The 22,667-nt window shown below is 45.6% G+C and overlaps 1 protein-coding gene across 1 annotated transcript in view; it reads left to right on the forward strand.

Annotated features, from left to right (window-relative positions):
• Nucleotides 1–22,667, forward strand: part of LOC142574585 (sperm-specific sodium:proton exchanger-like) — a 103,696-nt gene that overhangs the window by 24,555 nt on the left and 56,474 nt on the right. The window contains exons 8-13 of the mRNA XM_075683635.1: nt 219–387; nt 1,090–1,171; nt 1,967–2,220; nt 4,857–4,952; nt 10,917–11,011; nt 15,353–15,425. Coding sequence (XP_075539750.1) covers nt 219–387; nt 1,090–1,171; nt 1,967–2,220; nt 4,857–4,952; nt 10,917–11,011; nt 15,353–15,425 — 769 coding nt within the window. The remainder of the gene's footprint in view (nt 1–218; nt 388–1,089; nt 1,172–1,966; nt 2,221–4,856; nt 4,953–10,916; nt 11,012–15,352; nt 15,426–22,667) is intronic.

Here is a 22,667-nt window from a genome sequence, read left to right on the forward strand (position 1 = left end):
TGGCTTCTGGAAATAGCGCAGAAACCACATCGCCCATGTTTCACTATAGCGTGTTGCCTTATATTCATACAGCGGTAAATGAGGACCCAACGCATTGGGTTTTGCATATACTGGTGGAAAGGTAAAAAGAGTGCTTAGTCAGTCAGCCCCGCTTCACCGTATAGTTCACTGCTCCGTGCGCGTGCATAACGAGCAATAATAATACTGCGACCGTGCAGCGCCGTGTCGGTGGTGTGCATGCTGCCGTTCCTGTCGTCGGTGCGCTCTTCGTCGCGCCTCGCACAGGCGTTGATCCTCATCTGGCTGGGAATGCGCGGCTCCTACCGCATCTTCCTGGCCGTCCACTACCTGCGACTGCTCAAAGTGTCCATCGGGGAAGCCACGCGGGTACGAGCACTCTCTCGTGAAACTAAACAGAAGCGCGTCCTCACTACAACACCCCTCTTCAACTGGTGCTGTCCGTGCTGGACCGTTCTCACTTCGGATAACCCTACTCCCCTCCCCCCCCCCCGCTTTTTTATAAATGGCCTCTCCGAGCCAAACGTATACGAAATGAAACTGGACTATAACTTAAATGTACGTCCCCCCACTTTACTCCATCCCTATTACACAAGCAGTCACTTAACGCTGCATTTTCCCACGTATCGTATCTGGTTGAATTTGATATCTCAAATTTCTAAATTAAGCCCGAGAGTTTACGCATAGCCCATAGCAATGTTTCTTATTTCCTGGAGCAAGTGTTCAGTTGCAGACAGTTCGACGAAACAATTACTGACTAATCGTGGCTATAATAATTAAGCTTTAACTCGAACGCCATTTCGCTGTTTTTTGTACAAATGCCAAGGCCAGAAATAAGTGTGATTCAGTTGTTTAAATTTTCCTCGATGCTGAAGCGTGTTCGGGAATTTTAAAGTTTAAGAATTACTTTCAGCTACAGCTCGAATTAGAAAAGTGTTTTGTAAATGTAATTGGGCTCTGCGGTCAGGTATATAGCAATGCAAAGTGCACTCGTTATCAGAAACTTGCGGTACAATAATCAGCTCCTCCGGTTACAGTCTCATTCATCATTATCGATTTCCTTTTCCGCAGGGAATCGTCCACGTCGCAAGCGCCATGGTTTTGGTCGACTTGATCAACGTGATGCTGTTCGAAAACATCTTGACATTCATCGGTAAGTTCGCGAACTGCGACAACCCAGGTTCTGCAAGAGCGAGCCTTCCCGGCCGCTTCCGTTTTCCCGCGCAAATATTACAGGACGCGCCGAATCTGCGTCGCGAACACCTACGTGTTCCTACGGCATACCTACACATCTATTGGAATAACCGAGCTGCTCGGCAAACCCCGAGTGTCGTTAACGTAGCGGTCAAACTTTCACAAGTTACGCCCCCCCCCCCTCACCTCCCGAATAGGTCTCCCTCGTACATCAACGAACTTATATATAGTTGACAACATCGTCTACCGAAGGATTCGATTTTTCTTAAGAGGTACCTGTACAGCGCAACAAGACATGGACACAAGAAGAAACGAAGGCGAAGACAAACGCTATCAACAACGAAAATTTGCTTCCGGGATCGGACATCCTTATCCGCCATAGTCATCACGTATCTTCGTGGTTGATATCATAGCTGTGCACGTGGTTGTTTGAGGGTATAAGTATGACCAATCCCGGAAGTAAATTTTCGTCGTTGATAGTTAGCGCTTGTCCTTCTCTTCCAACCTGGCTCCTTTCTTTTTTTGTTATCTTTTGTGCGTAGTTCTCACCCGTGACTACAGCTCTAGAGATGCTCGTGGCCAGCCTGGGCTGCAATGTCCGACCCGTTAGCGATACTCGCGATTGCTACCTACCAGTCTCGCCTTCCTTGTTTCGTTGCGCCATACCTTTCAATGACGGCCGACCAACAAGCCCATATCGCCAGCCTCTTCGATGTTATTTTTGTTGCCGCGGTGCCCGCGTTCCTATGTGCAGCGCGCAACGTCGCTTTCGCCGCAGGCTACGTGAGCGACTCGGAGCTGGAGCGGCTGACGCTGCGCAACGCGCTGCGCTACCTGCGCCACACGTCGCGCGTGGCGGCGCACGCCGAGCGCGCCGAGGCGCGCTTCGTACCCGTCGACTGGCGCTGGGTCACCGGGCGCACCTACGTCACCGACCTGCGCAAGCAGTCGGCCAAGGGGTCGACCGCCGTGCAGCTGGCCGCCATGAGGGACGCCGACGGAGTCGGTGTGCGTGCGTACATGTGTGCCACCGGCGTGTGTGAGGTCTATAGGTGGGCGGCCTCGCCCATTATATATATATGGCCGTTGCGGGTTATAGCGACACGCCTGTTGTGACCGTGCGTAGCCACACTCTTAACCTAGTTCAGCTTAGGCTCTAGCTGTGAACGTTCATTTCTTCGTTCGCAAATATTGTTCTTATCAGAACTGAACGGCGTTTCACATTAAATCTCAAGGACCCCCAAGATATTACGTGCAATTAAAAGCCAAACAATTCTAAATCTGTTTTAAGAACTGTCTGCTAGCATATGCCTGGCTACGTGCGTGGATCTCGTCAAGCTGTCATAGAAGAAGCGTTTATTTTTACTTTTTTTTTTCTTATTGCCTGCATTTCTCGTGTATAAAATGCAGAAGTAAAATGAATGAATGAATGTCTTGGGACGTCATTCCGCATATTCTGTGTTTTTGTGCGGAACGTCGTTCCATTTAGGCAAGGGAAAAATATTGGCAAAAATTGTCCTATTATAGCTGAAATCTAAGTGGAATAAATTAAAAGTGCTAGGCACGTCTCTATATTCGCTGACAGAAGTTGTAAAAGCCTCTAGTTTTCATGATATGAGTCTCAGGACGTCCATACGTAACAGAGAGAAGAGAAAATCGCCAATAAAGTGAAAGCTTTAGCTCTGGAACTTCTATCGAAATTAACGGTGAAATCGTTTTTCTTGGCGCACACAGTACCGAATTTGACTAGGTTTTGCTGCACAAATGCAATATCCGTTTTCGGTACAGTATTAGGGAATTGCAAACTTCGTGTGTCAAAAGCTGTTCCTTCTTGTTTTTGTTTTTAATTTATCGATTTTCGCCCCGTTGATGATAAGTCCCCCTTGTCGAGCCGTTGGCTGTAGCGTCACCGCTTATTTGAACACTGCTCATTTTTAACTTTTTTGCACTTTTCTTAGAACTCATGCCTTAAATAAAAGTAATGCTTTCTACAGTCGGTAGAGTTCGGCTTTGGCTCCTAAAGACAACGAATTTAATTGAAATTCGTTTAGTGGATGTCTTGACTGTTTCTTCGTTTCACGTGTACGTATTTGCATGTATTTCAATAGGAGATACGCTCAGAAGCAAGCTTCTGTTTAAGTACATGCCCCTACAGCTGGTGATACCGGTTGTTTCAGCGAAGACTTCCAAAATTTGTAAGAATTGCCTGTGGTAGATAGCACAATTCTAGCCCTTGAACTGGTCTACTCGAAGAAGCGGGCATTACTTGTGCAAAAAATTCAAATGCACAATCGACTAATTGATTAAAATCACTAATTAGGTTTTTGCTAATTACCTTAGGGCACATATTGCAATTCACACATTCTAGTCGGGGAGTTCGCAAGGCGGACCCACCTGGAAATAATTCTAAGGATGACACCGGTTTCCCGAACTTTCCCGAAATTCCCGAACTTTGCGGAGAAATGCATTGGCGTTCCAGCTACTTTTGTGCTTCAGTGCATAAAAGGACAGTTTCTTAAGAAAGTAATTGGAACGACAGTACATTTTCACCGCAAGTTTGACGGCGCATATCTCGCAACTGGTGCAATTCGCGCAATCATTTTCAACTGGATGTGCCTTGCAGTCTCACCCGCTAGAATTTGTAAATTGCAATATGGGCCATAAGGCAGTTAGTTAAGTATTTAATTAGTGACTTTTTGTCAATTTGTCGATTATGCATTTCATTTCATTTTTTTTTCTTTTTTTGCCGCTAATGTCCGCTTCGTCAAATTGGGCGAGACGTTGAATTCACTTCGTTACTTTTTCAACGCATATGTCGCTTTATGAGTAAATGTGTACACATATATTCATTTAACGAAGTGCTTTCGATTCCTCTGTACAGAGGAATCGAAAGTATTTCGTTAAATTGAAAGTTTTGTTGAATCGGGTTACGGTAAACCAAATTTTGACTATACAATTGACTTGGACCTGGAAGTACCACGTTTAAGTATTTTACCGGCTACAAAGCTATCCTGGTCGCCCTCCTGTATATTGACCTTTAGCAGACGCTAAAGTTAACTTCTGACCCGTATGTCAGTGCCCATTGCGCGCTGCTGGTTGTTAGGTAAGTGCCATTCCGTAGGCCATCTGTATCGTCTTAAGTAGTGCGCTTAACGAACGGCCAGGCAAAGCGCTCCAATGTTCTTTGTGTGCATATGTGTGCTTGCGTGTGAGCGCGTCCACATGTTTACACACAGTGCCTCAGTAGGCCTTGCAACCGAGCGCAAGGTCATGGGCTTGATCCTGAGCGCACAGCCCGTAAAACTCCAGAATTATCTTTTTTTTTTTATTTTTAGTTTTAGCGTGCCTGCGTTACCTGGTGCATGCGTGCGCTGGTGTTACAGCTTCCGTTTAGTTATACGCTCGTGCATGCAAACACAAGCATTTCAGTTGCTACACTGGGCCAACACACTACCACCTCCGAACTAATAGACCGGCCCCACTCTCGATGTTCTGAATTCTTCTCAATCAAATGTACAACTCAGACGTATACCCTGCAGTCACTTAACTTCGCAGGATTTAGGAATTAATAATACGGCTGTACGTACCAGTAGTCTGCGAAATGATTGCAAGCGTTTTTTTTCTTTTTTCCTTTTTTTTTCCAGAACGAACACCCAATTGAAAACTTCAGTGCAGACCAGGAAGCCGCCAACATGAAGGCTTACGAATTTGCTATCGAAAACGCCATCCGCATACAGAGGGTGAGTGTAGGCGTAGACACCAGCGCATCACTTTCATCTGCCGATATCAACTAACGCGCGCGCATTAAAAATGCATCCAGATTCGTTGCCAAACGGTTTCGCAGAATGATTGAAACTTCACCCGTTCAACAATGGGCGAACGAGCAAAGCACTATAAGGGAGCTAACGTTTGGACAATGGCAACGATTAAGGCAAGTCTCCTGCTCGAAACGTTGGCTCCCGGCTTAGGCTTTTCGTGCCCACCCGATGGTTGATGAGACGGCGTATAGCAGCGACAACAGGAACCCGTCCCGGTTGTCCTTGAAAACTACTTGAAGGGTCCACGTGAGTGGCTTCCAGCAACACTGATCTCGTATACCGTGCGGCTGCTTGACAAATGAAGGTAAATTAGGGCCCCTTACTATAGCTTCAGTTTGCGGCATAAGGCTTACAGCCTTGTGGCAGCGCACTCGCCATAGCTAATCCTTGCGACGCACGCATCTATGGCGTCCGACCAGTCGGGCAGCGACGCTAAACGCTATAGCATTTCAAAAACTTCTCGAAGACATTCAGGCTGAACAACGCATAGCAACGTATCGGTTGGCCCCGACGACACCCTGCACCTGATACGTTTAAGGAAACAGAAGATAGCGTCGCGCTACCTCTGCCAGGAAATCACAGGAAAGATGGGGGTGCAGCACCGCAGTATTCGTGCTTTTACACTTCACTCTCTGACAGTGTATCTCAAATTTCTGACCGTTCAGGGCAAAAAAAAAAAAAAAATCTCCACTGAATGTGCGAAACTGGAGGGCATGTTAGGAAAACACACACTCATACGATTGGGGCAGCTACTTGAGGCTGCAGTCATGCGTGCGCTTCCAACTTAGTGACAACATAACGGAGTCGGAAAAGCCACTGCCTCGTTGTTCACGTACACGGTTTACCCCGCTTTCCTACACTGTTCCCTGTTTACGTGTGCGCGCGGAACTTGAGCGCGAGCTCTCTACCGCCGCCTTTCACGTCTGGCTTTATGACGCTGCGGTCATCGTTGTCTGTAAGTGGTTCGGACATCGGTGTTACGAATGCACGGCTCGGGCTCTAATCGTGTGCTTGTCCCAAATAAGTTACTTTCTCTTTATCTGTAATCTCCCGACTATCCTATCGTTATGCGCATCTCAAAACTTACAGCGCACAAAATGCTGTCAGGTGTCTTATTGTACAGCTACCACGTCAAAATGATTTCGCCCTGATTGTAACTATCGACAACAAGCACAAATGCATTAGTCTGACGGGGTGGCTTGGCTTTTTAGCTTTGCTGCACGGCAGAAAAGATAGCTTGCCGGCGTAATAAACTAGGTGCTTTGTGTGTTCAGAGGAGGATATTCAGAGGGGGTCCGACTATTTTATTATTTCATCGAAATAGTTGCGTGACAAAAATTCACTCACACATCGGCACCGAGCTTAGTTTTTCAGTCCACGCCTCCCCCCCCCCCTTTTTTTTTTCAGCATGAAGAAATTTTAACTGAGACAAGATGGAAAAGGCGGTTTACGCAATTGCACAATCTTATGGTATCGTGTTTAAAAAAGTAACATTTTTATACTTTTATGCTTTTTATGCCTACTTTACACGACGTTATTATTCAAAATAAAATAAACCCAATTGTGTTGTGTGTGCAAGGAAGCCGGCAAGGTCAATTCACGCAGGTTTGTTCCTAACTCCCAATTATTGTGAGTGCGTATAAAAAAAGATCCTGCACATCCCACGCACTGTGGGATTCGGGAAGCGAAGCGTTCATAATCCGTCTATAGGCGAAATATTCCCGCATTCTTAATGGCTTGCGACTAGCGGTGAATTTTTCCGGCGACGAAAATCGGTCTCTGTGCGACCGGTGCGACGAGTGCTTTTTTTTTTCGGTCACGTGAGTTAAATTCTTCCAGTGTGAATGGAGCTTTAAAAATATAGATTCTCGAGTTTTACGATCCAAAACCATGACCTGATTGGGAGGCATAGTGGGGCACTCCGGATTAATTTTGACCACCAGTGTTCCTTTAACGTACACCCAATGCACGGTATACGCGGGCGCTTCTGCATTTGGCTCCCATCGAAACGTAAAATTATGTATTCTACTTGCATGGCGTATGGCGTGTGCCTTAACATGTACCTGAGCCGAAATTCGGGCACCCGCCGTGGTTGCTCAGTGGCTGTGGTGTTGGGCTGCTGAGCACGAGGTCGCGGGATCGAATCCCGGCCACGGCGGCCGCATTTCGATGGGGGCGAAATGCGATAACACCCGTGTACTTAGATTTGGGTGCACGTTAAAGAACCCAAGGTGGTCCAATTTATTCCGGAGTCCCCCACCGCGGCGTGCCTCACAATCAGATCGTGGTTTTGGTGCGTGAAACCCGGCAATTTCTTTAAATTCGGCCTAGCTGGTTATTCGTGATTTTCAATTAACAGCGCGAAAAGAACAAGCGAGGGACGAAAGTAAGAGAGACGTGCACAGCGCCGTGTCTTCTACGTTCGTCGCTTGTTTCTTACGCGCTGTTATTTGACAACCTTAGTACGTGCCGAATGACCCGCCGTGGTTGCTCAGTGGCTATGGTGTTGGGCTGCTGAACACGAGGTCGCGGAATCGAATCCCGGCCACGGCGGCCGCATTTCGATGGGGGCGAAATGCGAAAGCACCCGTGCACTTTGATTTGGGTGCACGTTAAAGAACCCCAGGTTGTCGAAATTTCCGGAGTCGTCCACTACGGCGTGCCTCATAATCAGAAAGTGGTTTTGGCACGTAAAACCCCATAATGAAATGAATGATGATGACTACGTGCCAAATGAAATGAAGCGAGCTATGAAGGGTAAACGTAGTCTCATAGAGCATTTAAAGAGAAAAAAAATGAGACAGCCTGCCATATCTTACAACGAAAGTTAATAAAACCGCAGTGATTGCTGAAGCACATGTTCGTCGGAGTAATTAGGGGGTTGTGCAACTCGGCGATAGCCACTGACAACAATAATACAGCATGTATATTTTAAAAAAAATGCCGACAATACATGAGTGAATTTATTAATTAGCTGTCTAAATACTGTCAGTGGGAAACGTAAGTATATTATGCTGCAGTGCTGCGGCTTTTGCAAAGCTTGTTCGCTTTCGAAAATACCACTGTACGCAACCGCATTGCCGAAGTGACGCTTCATGGCATTTGCTATGTCTTCACCGCGCGGCACTGCACCTGCCTCCCTCAGTTCCACGACATCGCGTCTCGCTTTGCTTTTTCTCACTCTCTCATCCCCGTGAGTGCACCAACAATTTCGCAGAAGTTTCTTAGGTTATTGTATGTTTTCAAACTTTTTCTGATAATATTTATCTTTAGCTTTTTTTTTCTAAACCGGATCTCAGTGCATTGCGATATCTTTTGTAATCGAACAATTCGGGATCTCGCAGGTGCAATAAATTATTGAAGAGGCCGTATATTATTTTAATGCGCTTAAATATCCATGACGATTTGCCCAGGGGTTTGCGACATTGTCTTTCTTACTTGCGTGCACCCGATGCGAATGCCGTACTTCGGAAGTGTATATGCGTACAAAACAAAACACTAAAAGAACACACACGAAAGGATGAAAAAGAAGGAAACTGCGAGTCTTCTTGGTTTTGAACACGAGCGACATATAAGGGCTATACTTCCGATGGAACCTCCGTTTTTAACGACGGGCCCACCTCTATTTATTTATTTATTTATTTATTTATTTATTTATTTATTTATTTATTTATTTATTTATTTATTTATTTATTTATTGTAACCTGAACGCTTACAGTGAAACATAACAGCGGAGATGGCCTCATAATGCAAATAACTATCCGAAAGGAAATACAGACAGTGAATGATCGAATAATCATATATAGTGCGATGTAAGAATATAATACAAGGCATAAAGTTAGACACTCAGTACACATTAACGGAAGATAATATGTAGAATACGTGTCACGGTACTTGCTGCAGTTGAAGGAGATTATAGAAATGTAAATAACAGTAATATACGCATGTCGGGTAGGCCAGGTTATGTTAGCGAGTGTCTTGCGGAAGTGACCGCAGTAACAAATTCAGGCTTAGCAGAACTGGCAGGCGATTCCAGCCGCGGCGTGTATTCTATTTTTTTTTTTTTTAATGCTGGTCACGCTTAGGCGTTTCGTGGAGTCAACGTTCAATCATTAGGCCGATGCTCGAAGCGTACAGACGTATAGTGAAGTAAGACCATTCGATACAGGGCGACGGGAGCGTTCAATTTCAATTACATGTTTTATGGCAACAAACAAAGGCGAGCGATTTTTCTGCATTTGGTAAGCGGAGATATCTCGAGGGCAAATTTCACGTTCGTTTACGCTCGCGTTGCGCTGGTAATTGTTAAGGACTAAGCGAATCGAACGTTTATAACATGTTCGTGCAACGATGTTTATGCGGACTGCTCATTCACTGACGTACCGTTCAAATATGTTTGAAAAATAAAAGAAGAAAGCGTAAGCGTTTCTATGTTTGCAACCGGCAAACATAGGCATTCACTTGCACACAACCAGGACCCTGATACAAACTAAAGTACAGCGCCGCAACGCCACTTGTCCCACTCGCTAATTGTATACCAAACTTTGTGGGAATTACGTGGGAACACGCCTGTTATTTTTACAATGGCCAACACCATTAAGAGGAAGCTTTAGCCCGGGGGCTTCAATCTAAATACATGAGATAGCGAGAATCGTTTTCTCGGCAACCAGTGCATCAAATTTTGAGGTTTGTTGCGTTTAAAAGAAAGTGAGATTCCAGTCATTGTTGGCAGCGGAGTTTTTGTTTAGGCCGTCGGTTTACTCAATAAAATTGTTGACAATCGCAGATGTTAAGAATACGAAACTATCAAGCTCACAACTGTTTAACTAAGCGACAAGAAATGTTTACACGATTCTGTAAATTGTATATAATGGTACATCTAGAGCGGGCAAACTCATGTATATTATACATAGCCATTAAATTCACCACTAACACTTGTGTAGAAGTTTCGCGATATTCCTGTAAACATTGGAGCAAGTTCACGTGAGATAGTGATTAATACATCAAATTTATCCGCATTGAATGTCCTTTGCCGGGTGCAGTTTACAGAACTATGATATTTGTTCTTGGTGCAGAGCTACGAATTTGTAAACTTCGTGCTCCTATTTGTTTTGTTGTTGTTGTTTTGTTTGTTCTTTTCTTTTTACTTACCGATACTCGGCAATATTCAAGCCCTACGTCAAAATTCTGCTCCGAACAGTCACTAAAAATTTAACTTTCTCCTTCAAGTGCAACAAATTTTAACACAATCCTCCCAGCTATGGGTTATCACAAAAAAAAGAAAAGCATTTGTATGTTTTACGTGTATCGTGGCATCGTAATTGGGCCTGAGCACCGTTGATGTGGCCTTTCGTCTCCAGCATCCCGATAATTATGTAATTTGTCAGCCGCACTAATAAACAAATAAGTAAATAAATAAATAAATAAATAAATAAATAAATAAATAAATAAATAAATACAAATATACAGGCGCTTGTCGTGGAGCTGCTCTGTCGCGAAATCGCTTTGTCTCGCGCCGCACAGCTCCCTCTCCAACGGCATTTCCAGGCGCCCGCCGCAGTATTATATATGCATACTCGTAAATACAGCTCACTCACTATGGAGTTGCGCTGCTCAGCATGACACCGCGAGTTCGATCCTGGTCGCGGCGGCCGTATTCCGATGGGGACTGGAATGCGAGAATGCTCTTTTTTTTTTGCCTGTGCGTTTGGTGCAAGTTCAAAAAACCGCAGGCGGTAAAAAAACGTTACTCCCCAGTCCCCTACTATACTATACGTGTACGGCTTGCCTCACAATGAGATCGTGGTTGTGGCAGACGAAGCTCCAGAACTTAAGTTACATTCGAAGCCAATGCGACTCACTAGAGACGTTCCAACAACGTTGCAGGTCAGCTACCAGAAGCAGTACCGGTCGGGCATGATCCAAAAGAAGACGGAGGCGCGCCTGCTCGCCGCCTTGCAGTACCCGTACGAGAGCAAGACGTGAGCACGCGACGTCCTCGTCGCTGGCGTTTCTTTCTTTTTCTTCCAACATTGCGCACACACAACGGCTGGACTTTTTTCGTTACTTCGTAATATAGGCATATAATAAGGCGCAAAATACTGATAATATATATACGAATCGCAATTGTAGCCAATCGGCATGCGGTATATACTTAATAACAGCCGACTTACGCGCAGTAATCTCATAGACTACATAGATCCGAAGTATACAAGGCTTCAGCGCGCCAGCTCGCGCCATTTAATGGTTCTTTCTTTTAAGACTTTCTTGCCAATTTGAAATTATAATTCCTACTTAAACCGCGAACGGCGTGCTCGATTCATTCGATTTCCTTCAACGTCCCACAACGCGTTCTTGTCAGGGCATACATATGTGACTGTGTCAGCCTGCTGAAAACCCTGTAATTGCTTGTACAAAAGGGAAAAACAAAGCCCACGCTAGAATTGAAAGGTATTGGCTCAGAGATCTTTACGTGGCCCCCTGCCGCGAGTGACGTTAGAGGGGGGGACTCCATTGCCGCGCCGCGCGCTCGCTGTATACGTGAAGGCAACTTGGCGCTGTCGGCCGCGAGCTGCTCTGCTCGAGTATTTTTTATTTTTTTTTTAAATGTGAGCCTGCAGGTTTGTAGAAAAGTATGTGCGAAACGTTTCAGGACAGTCTGCCGTGCGAAATATCGATCGGAGTCACCGTCGTCATCACTGTGCGCGGAGTGCTCCTGTATAGCGTCCTCAGCTAACCTTCGGTTACGTGCATCTGCGAATATGGCGTTGGTTTCTAGTCACGGCGGTTACGTTGTTGTTGTTGTGCGCTCGTAATGGCACGTTGGCCCGTTTTCGACGATGGACAGCAGCATTCGGCCTTCGGCTACTGTGTCTGCGCTGTGATAATGCCTGGCTTGGCAGTGTTCATAAAACGCGTTAAAGACGGAAGACGAAATGAACTAGTATGACAGGACGGGCGCTAGCTGAACTTCCATCTAGCGTTTATTTATTTATTTATTTATTTATTTATTTATTTATTTATTTATTTATTTATTTATTCGCGTTACTGCCAGACTCAGTGAGGCCAAAGCAGGTGGGCACTGTATTAGGCAGTTTTACAAAAACAAAAAAAAAAACAGGTCATGCTACATGGTACCCTAAGAAAAAAAGAGAAAAAGCTTCCTTAACTGCTGCAGAAATCACTAATGACGATGTGAAACACAATACTTTTGCTTGGTATAACAATATCGCTGAGTAACAAATGTAGCATTACTAGAATTTATATAGAGATAGCGAATAAATGACCTGTAACATTAGAGAAGTTATACAGCTAACAGATAACAGCGCAGAAGTGACCAGTTGAGGGCTTGAAATGCAGAAATTCCAAGGGCAGAGATAAGTTTTACAGTTAAGATAAGTGGGTGTGTTAAGTGGCGTCTTCTGTGTTTGATGTCTCATTTACTTCAAACCATCAGCTGTTTTATGCTCTGCGAATCGGGTACATCCTGCACCCGTCATCATATATATATATATATATATATATATATATATATATATATATATATATATATATATATATATATATATATATATATATATCACCATCTTGCCCTCGCATCTTAGTCGGCTAAGCGTAACCCTTTCTTTCTTTGTTTCTGCCATGGGTAGAAAGCACACTCCGCGGGCGAGGCTCGTCCAGCGATGAGAATTAGTGCTATAGAAAAAAAAAGGTGACAACCTTAGCTTAGATAACTGTTTTCATTATACTTTGTTCTTTGAAAGCGTCATACGTACATAACACTAAAACAAGAAAAGTGAGAAGTGCAGGTTTGCTGGTACCTGACCGAATAAGTAGCTGCAGCACTAAACACACTAGAAAAGAATGGGGGGGAATGGGGGGGGGGGGAGACGTACTAAGGTGCAATGAAAATGTTCACAGGCGTTCCTGCGTTTTCTTTTTTTTTCATAACAATATATCTATTCTCACGCTGACAAAGTGATATCTTCCTAGTGGTCTCAGGTAAGCTGAAACCGCGTTGAACAGAAATAGTCCTTCGCTAACAATATTTTAAGGCGAAAGCCTTTCTAAGCTCGTGGTGAAGTTCGTGTGCATACCTGACCGCCGGAGTGTCCGCCGAAGAGTCATCACGCCATATGAAGACAGATTAAACACAGATTAAAGAATGGAAAATTATTGATAGTGACAGTTAGTGAATGATAACGTTATGATAGAGATTGGTAGAGGTTAATAATGACTAGTAATGACTAATACTAATGACTCCGAAATGATCAATATGTCTAACGACGGCTTGTAATAACCACAATTGATTACAAATGAGTAAAATGCTTGCTAGTGAGCAGTAATGACTAATAATGACTGAAGTGACTAGTAATGACTATGAAATTACCAATATCTGTAACGACTGCTTGTAATGACCACAATTGATTACAAATGCCTAAAAATGCTTAGTAGTGAGCAGTAATGACTAATAATGACTGAAATGACTTGTAATGACTACTAATGACTATGACATGACCAACATATCTAACGACGCCGTGTAATGATCACAATTGATTGCGAATGACCAGAAATGCTTAGTAGTGAGCAGTAATACGGCGTTTCTTACCTCAATGAAACCAAGAACTTTTTTTTATAACACGTGTTGCCGTCAGCATGGTGCGTTCTTGCTCTCTCACAAGGACGTCCGCAGCCACACTGGTTCTTTTTGTCAACTTAAGACTGAATATCGCCATTATATCAAGTGCATGTTCTCAAATCTGGAGGAGAAGTCATAAAGAAGTTTACTCCGAACAAACACCCTTTAGTTGCTGACTATCGAAGCGGCGTATACAGCCTTCAAAATGGACCAATTCGATTCTTCGCAACATTTACAGACGGCTCGATCTATAGTGCAGACCAGACGGTCTCCAGCTATCCGAAATACGAAAGATCGTGAAGTCACGCTGCTGATGTAGGGATCATCACTTTGCGCTAAGATAACCGGTGTAAGGTTACCATTATCGTCGAAGGTTTGAGGAAAAATCGTACGGCGAGGGAAGATATGATAGGTAGAAGAAAGCGTAAGTGCGTTTTTTTTTTTTTGCATTGAGCCATTTTGGCACAGTAAAACATATTAAACAGTCTCTTGTCTGTACAGACTGCAACGTAGTCCTTCTCCGATTAACGATAAACTAGACCCGAGGAGACGTTGTTAAAATCACTTACGTCTCCTCGAACCGTTGCCGGGACTTCAAGGACGTCGCCACCTGTATCGTTTTTTTCAAGCGAAGTTTGTATTGGTTCACAAGTTTCGGTGGTGGTCTGCTCACGCAAAAAAACTTAGTTGTTCTCAGAGCAGAGCAGCTGCAGCAAAGGGCGGTTTGATGAGCTGACAGCTGCGCCGATGCCGGAGCGGGAGTCATCAGCAAGGATTCCAGGTGCATAGGCGTGCGCTCACGCCACGCTCGCAACCAATCAGAGCCGTTTCGCTTCCGCCGGGGAGGGAAAGGGCAGGAAAGGGTTTCGCGCACGCTGCGCCGGCTTCGTTTCCTTTGAGTTCATTCTCGGAAAACGTGTGGGACGGCCACGCGCCATGAGTTCCCCCGAGGAACTGGCAGCGTTCGACGAGCGGCGGCGAGAACTCGCCCGTGAACGGGCTAGCCATCGGCGCGTCGATCCAGAAGTTAAGGTCTAAATGTAGTCCGACGTGACGCGAACGCGCGCACACGTTACGTCACGTTGGCGAGAACAACAGGGTCTATAGTACAACGAATGGTTCGACGCACTGGCGCCGCCAACGTAACCGGACGCGGCCAACGCGCTTCGACGCGCCCATCGTGTAACGACGCCCGCCCGCGCGCTGATAACGTAGGACTACAAACGCGCCTTTAGAGCCGCCCAAGCCCGGACAACCTGACAGCAACGAGAAGATCCCGAGGTGGAGTAGCGGGAGGCCGAAGCAATCCGGCACCGTTACATGGGGGTTACTTAAACGTGACGAAGGTCAGGAGCACGCAGGACAAGCTTCGCTTACCCCCATTTCCCGGTAGGGGAAGGGTTCGTAATTTTTTTTTACCTTTCTTTTTTCTTCCATAAGAGTGGCCTTCTGGTTGTTGCAGAAACGTAATTTTCCAGTACACCTTAAGCTCATATTGCTCCTCAGTGTCGCTTCAAACTGTTGCGTACAAACTTTCTGATACGGCAACATCTGGTCTATCGAACTTTTCGCTACGTGGGCAAAGAAAAAAGCACACGCATTTTTAATTCGTTGTAGTTACGCAGCATGTTTTTGTCGTACATGAAACGGGCGAGGCTTCATGCTATGCCACTCTCCTTCGCAGGTACCTGAACATCGACATGATCCGGCAGCTGATTGCCGTGCCCCCGTGGGTCAACTGGCTGGTACGCGCGACGGTGGTCGATATAGAATCAGACATTTTTCACGCTACTCGCGCGTGCGGTTATAAATTACTCTGCACGTATTTCGTTACACGTGCATTCACGATCTGCGCCGTGTCGGCGAGGATTTAGACGCACACCCGACTGCGTGTCGTGCGCGTAAAAATGAGGCGACTCGCGATATTCGTTGTGGAATGCTGTGCTACGAATACATTTTGACTACACAAGGAGATTCACATAACTGGAGAGCCATGCAAGCTTTCCGAATACTGAGGCATCGTAAACGAATGTCACCAGCGGCGTCTTGTTCACGTCCTCCTTAAGCCACTCAAATCTTCATTTTTTTTAGCTAAGTTACTTATCTGATTCGCCAGTATCCGTTATATGGACTCTCTAATAATTGTTTTATGGAAAAGTTACACATGTGAAGTTTAGAGCCACTTCAGAAACTGCCAACGCATTTGTTTCCGTGAAAATATTTTACGCTGCGCACTTCTGTTCCTGGAAATCTGAAGAAATATTATAGATAGCTTGCATTGACGTTATATACTGTGGTCGCCACATTCGGCGCGTCCAGAAACTGTGCAAGCAAGAAACGTGACAGCACGCCAGGCGCGTCTTGCGCTGAGCGACAATTGAATTCGTAACAGCGATAATGCGCTGAAACACGGTCATCGCGAAAAAGCAAAACAACGTGTACGCGTGATAATATGGATCATTGACGTCATATAGGGCTGCCACGTTCGGGTACTTACACGCCGAGGAGCACCGTCCGTAACGCCACGTGAAAACTTTCCTGAACTGCGGAACACTTAAAGTGCGAGTTCCATAAACGACGTCTTCGCATTAAAGTTAAAACTTATGTGAATGTTTCCATCCAACCTCAACGCAAGTCTCTGTGCCTTTAATTATTGCTATCACGTGAATCGGCGACATCACGGGAATCGGCGGCATTAGCTGTGCTCAAGCCCAGCTAATGGTTTTTGAGTCCATAAGAAATCCAGCTACCAGAATTGAGGACCCGATGTAAAGCGTGCGCCGCATCACTTCCGCCCGCTGGGCATCAGAGAACGAGTTTCTTCGATCCCGCTACCCGTTATGTAAAATAAGCGTCGGCGTGCGATCTTTCGGCCTTTCGCGTAAAGTTGTTGTGGAGGAAGGAAAAAGCAAGAAAGCCTCAATTTGGGTGAAAACCAACAGCGATAACTGCAGCATTTTATCAGACCAGCGTGTATCCTTGTCTGTGTTCCTGATAAGGTGTCGATAGACATTTCTATCCCATTTCGTTTAATGTGCACGAACTTTGTGTTTGTGACAGCGCAGCAGTACTTACGCGCAAGCAACAACAGCATCAGTACGAGCGGTGAAATGGTACATGTAACAGTTATTGCTGTAGATAGCTACAAATAGGTGCTGTCCATAGCTGGATACGAAAGTGTCGCAAACGTTACGTGTCATTTGTTTTCTGCGGATCCTTGCCGAAGTGTGAGACCCCTTCCTTGTGATTGGGGGGGGGGGGGGGGACCAATGTGCCACAGCTACCAACACCGTTGCCATCTTTACGGATTATTCCCTATATGTAGCAAATATTCGCTACATATAATTGCGTTTTTAGAGTTCAAGCATGCATTATTTTTGTGGTTGCACACAAAACGTTCCTCAGCAGTTCTTGTCCCCATCTCCCACTATATGCCCTGAATAAAAACATTAAAAATCATTATCGCAGGTCCTCCTGCGCATTGAACACTGCATATTATCAGCACACGGAAGGAAACGCGACGCGTTTGTGCGTCCATGGCAGTGTGGACTGCCGAAAAAAAAGTGCGTCTCATTAACTACAGTTCATACGTATACTTCTACAAAGAAAGAATTGTGTGTTGGGCTGACTGTTTCTTCTTGGGTGATAGCAAAAATGTAAAGTTTACGTGCTCTCTTCTTGCACATGGACCGAGTCGCCTTCGTAACCGAAGCTCGAATACAACGTCTAACAATTCGCGAAATCGAAACGTGCGCACAACGTCGCCGGGCGACCGGGTCTAAAGCGTACCACGGACGTTTGTTAGAAGTGGCTTTGAGACACGACGGGACAGTACGCATGTGCGTTTATCATGCATGGTGCGGGCATAGAGAAAGATATATTATTTTGCTGTTTACTGTATGGTTGTGACCTAAGTGCATTTGTATTTACCACTTTAATATCTTAGTTTGCTACCGATTTATCATCACGTTGTAAACCCAAGCTAAAGCTACATAATCAGAAACCTTTGTACTTAAACGTTCTAACTGCTTATATTTGCTTCTTTCTTTCATTTGGTATAACTTACTCCCTTCTTTTATGCATTTGGTCCTGAGGGTAATATTAAATATCAATAAATAAAATGATACTGGTAAAGAGCGGACACTCCTGCAGGGCCCTGCGGCCGAGCTACTGCACTGCCCCCAGCGCCCTGAGCGGCCAATCAGATCGCTAATTTCGTCTTCCGAGACTTTAGACGGGTGGTTTAGCTCGGTTTTGGTTTCGATAACGATGCTTTCGATTCTGGTTTACCTTGGGCGCAAAAGTGTTCAGTACGTCGTTTTTAATGAAGCGCGAGAGCTTTAATATTTCGTTTTTAAGCGTACCGTACAAATGGACGTAATAAGCTCGCGGATCGCAAACTTTTTACTGGAAAAGCCGCCAAGCTCCTCGAAGAACCAGCATCGCAGAATTAGCTCATGCAGACTGCAAAAATAATGCGGTCAGAGCAGTGGCGTAGCAATAGGGGGGGCCGGGGGGCCGTGGGCCCCGGGTGCAAGGGGCCTGTGGAGGGGGGGGGTGTCATATACGTCTGAAGACACCCCTCTTTCCGCCGGCTACACCCGGGGGGGGGGGTGGTGGTGACAGAAGACCTATGGGCCCCGGGTGCCAGACGACCTAGCTACGCCACTGGGTCAGAGCTCTCTTTATTGCAGTTCTTTCACCGTTTCTGAGCCGCTTTTCTCAGTTGCACACAATAGGAAGCAGCGGTTCCTAACAATAAAGTTTATTTTTTGGTTGTTTACATAGGGAATTGGACAGAAAAAATGCTGGATCACACGCTTGGTAAATACACAAACTAGAAGAAGAATGCCTTAACAATGACAAGCTACGCGTCAAGTAAAAGTGGCACTTGCGAACCGGGCCAGGCGCATGCCGCGTGCAGTGAGGTAAACGTCCTTCACAAAACGATCCCAAATGCGCATTACACTGCTCGAGCCGCGCCAAATGAAACATTTGTGTGATGGTACGGGTGAGCCGCATATAACAAGTTCTCTACTTTAAACCTAAGGTCTTGCGAGGGACTTATAGAAAATTACGCGTTTGAAGCAATGCACGTGCTCTTCCGGAAAAGATGGGTTCGAAAACAAAACGGATGGCTGCATGGTTAACGGGAGCCGCGGTTAAGATTATATGCTACACGTGCAAGCTACGCTCACCCAGCTTAACAAACGTCTTCCTGACAATGTTCTTAACGCAAAAAAACAACAAAATTATCTCTGCAGAGAGAAGGAAACACCTTACCGCACGAGCGAGGCGACGCGTGGAAAAGCGCGGTGGAGTGGGCGTTATATCGGCACGTGACCGGCGCACCACCAACGCCTCTATAGAAACGGGATGCGTGGACGTGAACCCGTATACGTATGATAAGCCGTCAACCTTTGATGTGAAGTGGAAGCGCCAATCGCTACGCCGCCTGGCGAGTGGTCAGACCCTTACTTGCTAGGCCGCGAAACGGCTCGAGTGTCCGCTCTTTACTTAGGTATGGGACAATGGTACGGCACGACCAAGCCAAGCATTCGCATCGAATCTTAGGGCATATTCGGCTGGTCGTTTCCGAGCGCTCCAGCAGCGATTCAATAGCTGTATAAAATAGCAACCACTACATAAACAGACTCCAATGACGACTCGGTATCTCTGACAGTTTGCGTCTTCTACGAACCTTGAAGCATTGCCAGAGCGCTCTATACGAAAAGCCATGAATTTGCCAGTAGTATACTAAAGCGACGCTGTCGCTGTCATCATCGGCTTTCGCTCGGCGTCTGAACGAATGGCAATCAAGCCTATCGCTGTAGAAGACACGTGACGATCTGCACGAACATCCGCGCACGTGAAAAGCTGAGCAGCTCTCCGAATCTGAGCTATAGTGAGTAAAAAATTGGCTCACCATCCCGGCCCTGCGGAAGTGGACTTCCAGCGAAGCTGTTGCAAGGCCACTGCACCTGCTAATAAGGGTATGAGATGTTTTATTGCTTTAGAGTAATGGCAGCGAGGATCGCTTTGTGCGCGCTCTGCATGGTAAATCGTGGTGGGTTCCGCTACAATTTCCGCAGTGCACACTCTGAGCTTTGTGACGTGTGAGCGCCCCCCTGAGAACAGAGAGAGCCGTTTCTTCTTCGCAGCGTCCTTCATTCTCGACATATACAGGTCACTTTCACATCACTGGCGGTCACATACACTGCATGATACGCCAGATGCGTTGCCCACGATCTGATGGTTGAATTTGGTGTCGGCCCCCTTGACGTTGGCCAGCTGATCCACATGGTACTTCTGTCGTTCCGCAGCGTTCTCAGCTTACCGGCGCTCATCGTCGTCTTGGCGGGCTCGTCGCTTGCGTTCCGCAACTCTGGCGCGGACGCCCTCATCCTGCCGGGGTTGTCTATTGCGCTGAGCTTCTCGAGCAAGAGCGTTCGGGTCGTCCCTGGCTTGACGCTTGCGATCGGCTTTCTCGGGCAAGATTTTCATCTGTGGCCCGTGCGCATCACCGTTGTTGACATTGACGTTTCTCAGTTCCCTTCGATGTTCTTCGTATTCACGCTGTTCCTCGGGAGCCCTAACTCTGTGTGGCCTACCCATAGCCGTGCCGCAACAGGAATGTTTACGCGAGCTGCAATCGGGGTGGTTCAGCCAGCACGGGAATCATGGGTACAGTACGTGGATTTGCCAAAACTTCGTCCTTCTGGCTTCAAGCGGCTACGCCAATTTGTAAACTCGTCATTTTCAACAAGGTGCTGCGTAGTAAATGAATAAGCATTATTGAAACTGTCGGACGGCAGGATTCGATCACATGACCTCTAGTACAGAAGCCCGATATTCAAACCACTACGGCACGGACTTATGCATCGAGAAGTGGCGCAGAGCGCCCTTGTCAATCTTTGTCGGCCTAGTCATCAAATATGTGGTTCGGATGCTTGTTTTCTGCTTGCTCGTTATTGAAACGAATGGTGTTCTGTATGTTGCATGCGAGATTCCAAAGAGTGTATGCACTTTTCGCTTCACTTTGCGGAGAGCTTGAAGCGTGCTTCACCTGAGCAGCGGGGTCGGTATACGGCGCTTGATGGTAACATTGAGCGGTTTCTTTCTGTTCTTTGAAAACTTCTTTACTTATATCTCTAATAATCACTACGAAGTCATTTGGGGTGGCGAGTTTAATATTGACCTACCTGCATTAACCCCCATGTGTCGTGACTTTAAGCTCTTATTACATTCTTACGGTTTTTCAAATGCTATCTCATTGCCGACAAGAGTGACCGGCCACACAGCCACCTAGCTGTATTGATTTATTTATTACCAATTCCCCTGAGTGTAATACGAAAGCTGGTGTCTGTTCCTTTGTTTTGAGTGATCACATGCCAATTGCTTTCAGTATAAACCACAACATTAAAAGATATTCCCCATGTGAATTTTCCACCCGGCTAATTACCCCATTGCGAATGCAGAAATTTCGTGATGAACTGCGACATATTGACTCGAGTTCAATTTTTCAGTCAAACTGTGTTTACTTCGCATATGAAACTTTCTTGAGCATTTTTTGTGTGCTCTCCGACCGGCATTTTCCAACTCGCACTAAAACAAAGCGCTCCTCAAAGCCACCTTCATTATTGCTGCCTTATTTGGGGCACCACAGCTGTTACAAATATTAACCGCTTGCTTGTAATACAAAAGCAAACTGTCCGCTTAATTAGTGATATGCCCTTTGGCTCCCCATCTGAGCCCCTATTTTAAAAACTTCGGGTAAAGAAAGTCAGTGATATGTTTAACTACCGCCTTGCTCTTGGATACCTAAAAGAAACCAAAGAGAACTTAAGCCTTGTTTCATCTCTGGCTAGATTAAAACACAACATCACATGTTATAACACCAGGTCCCTGGAATACTGGCATATGTGCCGCATATGCGTTCAACTTATGGTAACCCAGATGATTTGTTTTACTCTCCCCACTTTGCTGAATAATCTCAGGTCTGCGTCCATCGATGTACCTAATTGTAGAGAACTGTATAGTTTCTATCGCCCCAAGAATTGGGTTTGACAGTGTATCTAATCTTCTTTTTTAAAGAGTTGTGTGTATCTATATATCTATATCGTTTGTTTTACCCGAGCTGTTTGATATGCGAAGCAAATTTGTTTAAATGAGATCCCCCTTGGTGCTATATGCCCTTACTCTCTGTTTCCTTTCTCTTTTTTTCGTTCTTCCTCTTTCGTTTAGTTTTTTTCTATTCATGTTTTTTCTCGCTCCTTGCCGTCTGCTGCCTTTTGGACCTTCTATTTATTAGGGCCAGACAAGTTGCTTTTTTACCAATTTTTTTTCCTAATCCCTTGGCACTTTGTAGCACTTGTTTTCATGGATAAAGGTATTATTATTATTATTATTATTATTATTATTATTATTATTATTATTATTATTATTATTATTATTATTATTATTATTATTATTATTATTATTATTATTATTATTATTATTATTATAGCACTACCTCCGGAATCGGTCCACATTCTTGCCCACGGACGCGGACACAAAAAAAAAATGCTGACCAACGAGAGGCTCACAGTTTCGCTGTAAAACCGTTGTACCGAAGAGCCGGCCCCTCTCACACACACGGTCGCACAGGGAGAGGTGGAAAGCGGCGCCAGGCTCTTCCTTCCCCGCTGGCCCCCTCGCCCGTCAAATATGTCGGCAGCGCGACGGTGGCGGAAGCAACGGGAACAAAATGCCGCGCAGGCATCCCTGTTCGTCCGTTGCTCGTAAGACGAAGCTCGTTAACACTTTCTTCGCTAATAAAATAAAGAAACTAAACTTCTAAATAACAGTTGTAAGGTATGGAAGCTCATTTTGACAAAGTTGTAATGCTCACCTCGAGTGTTGTTAATTGAACGCTTGTGTAAGGCTCTCTCACGTAATAGAAACCAGAACACTGTGCATGGGTAGCGGGAGCCAGGTGAATCCATCTCGTCTGTTCCTTG

The sequence above is a fragment of the Dermacentor variabilis genome, chromosome 3, assembly GCF_050947875.1.
Source record: "Dermacentor variabilis isolate Ectoservices chromosome 3, ASM5094787v1, whole genome shotgun sequence".
Classification (NCBI taxonomy): domain Eukaryota; kingdom Metazoa; phylum Arthropoda; class Arachnida; order Ixodida; family Ixodidae; genus Dermacentor; species Dermacentor variabilis.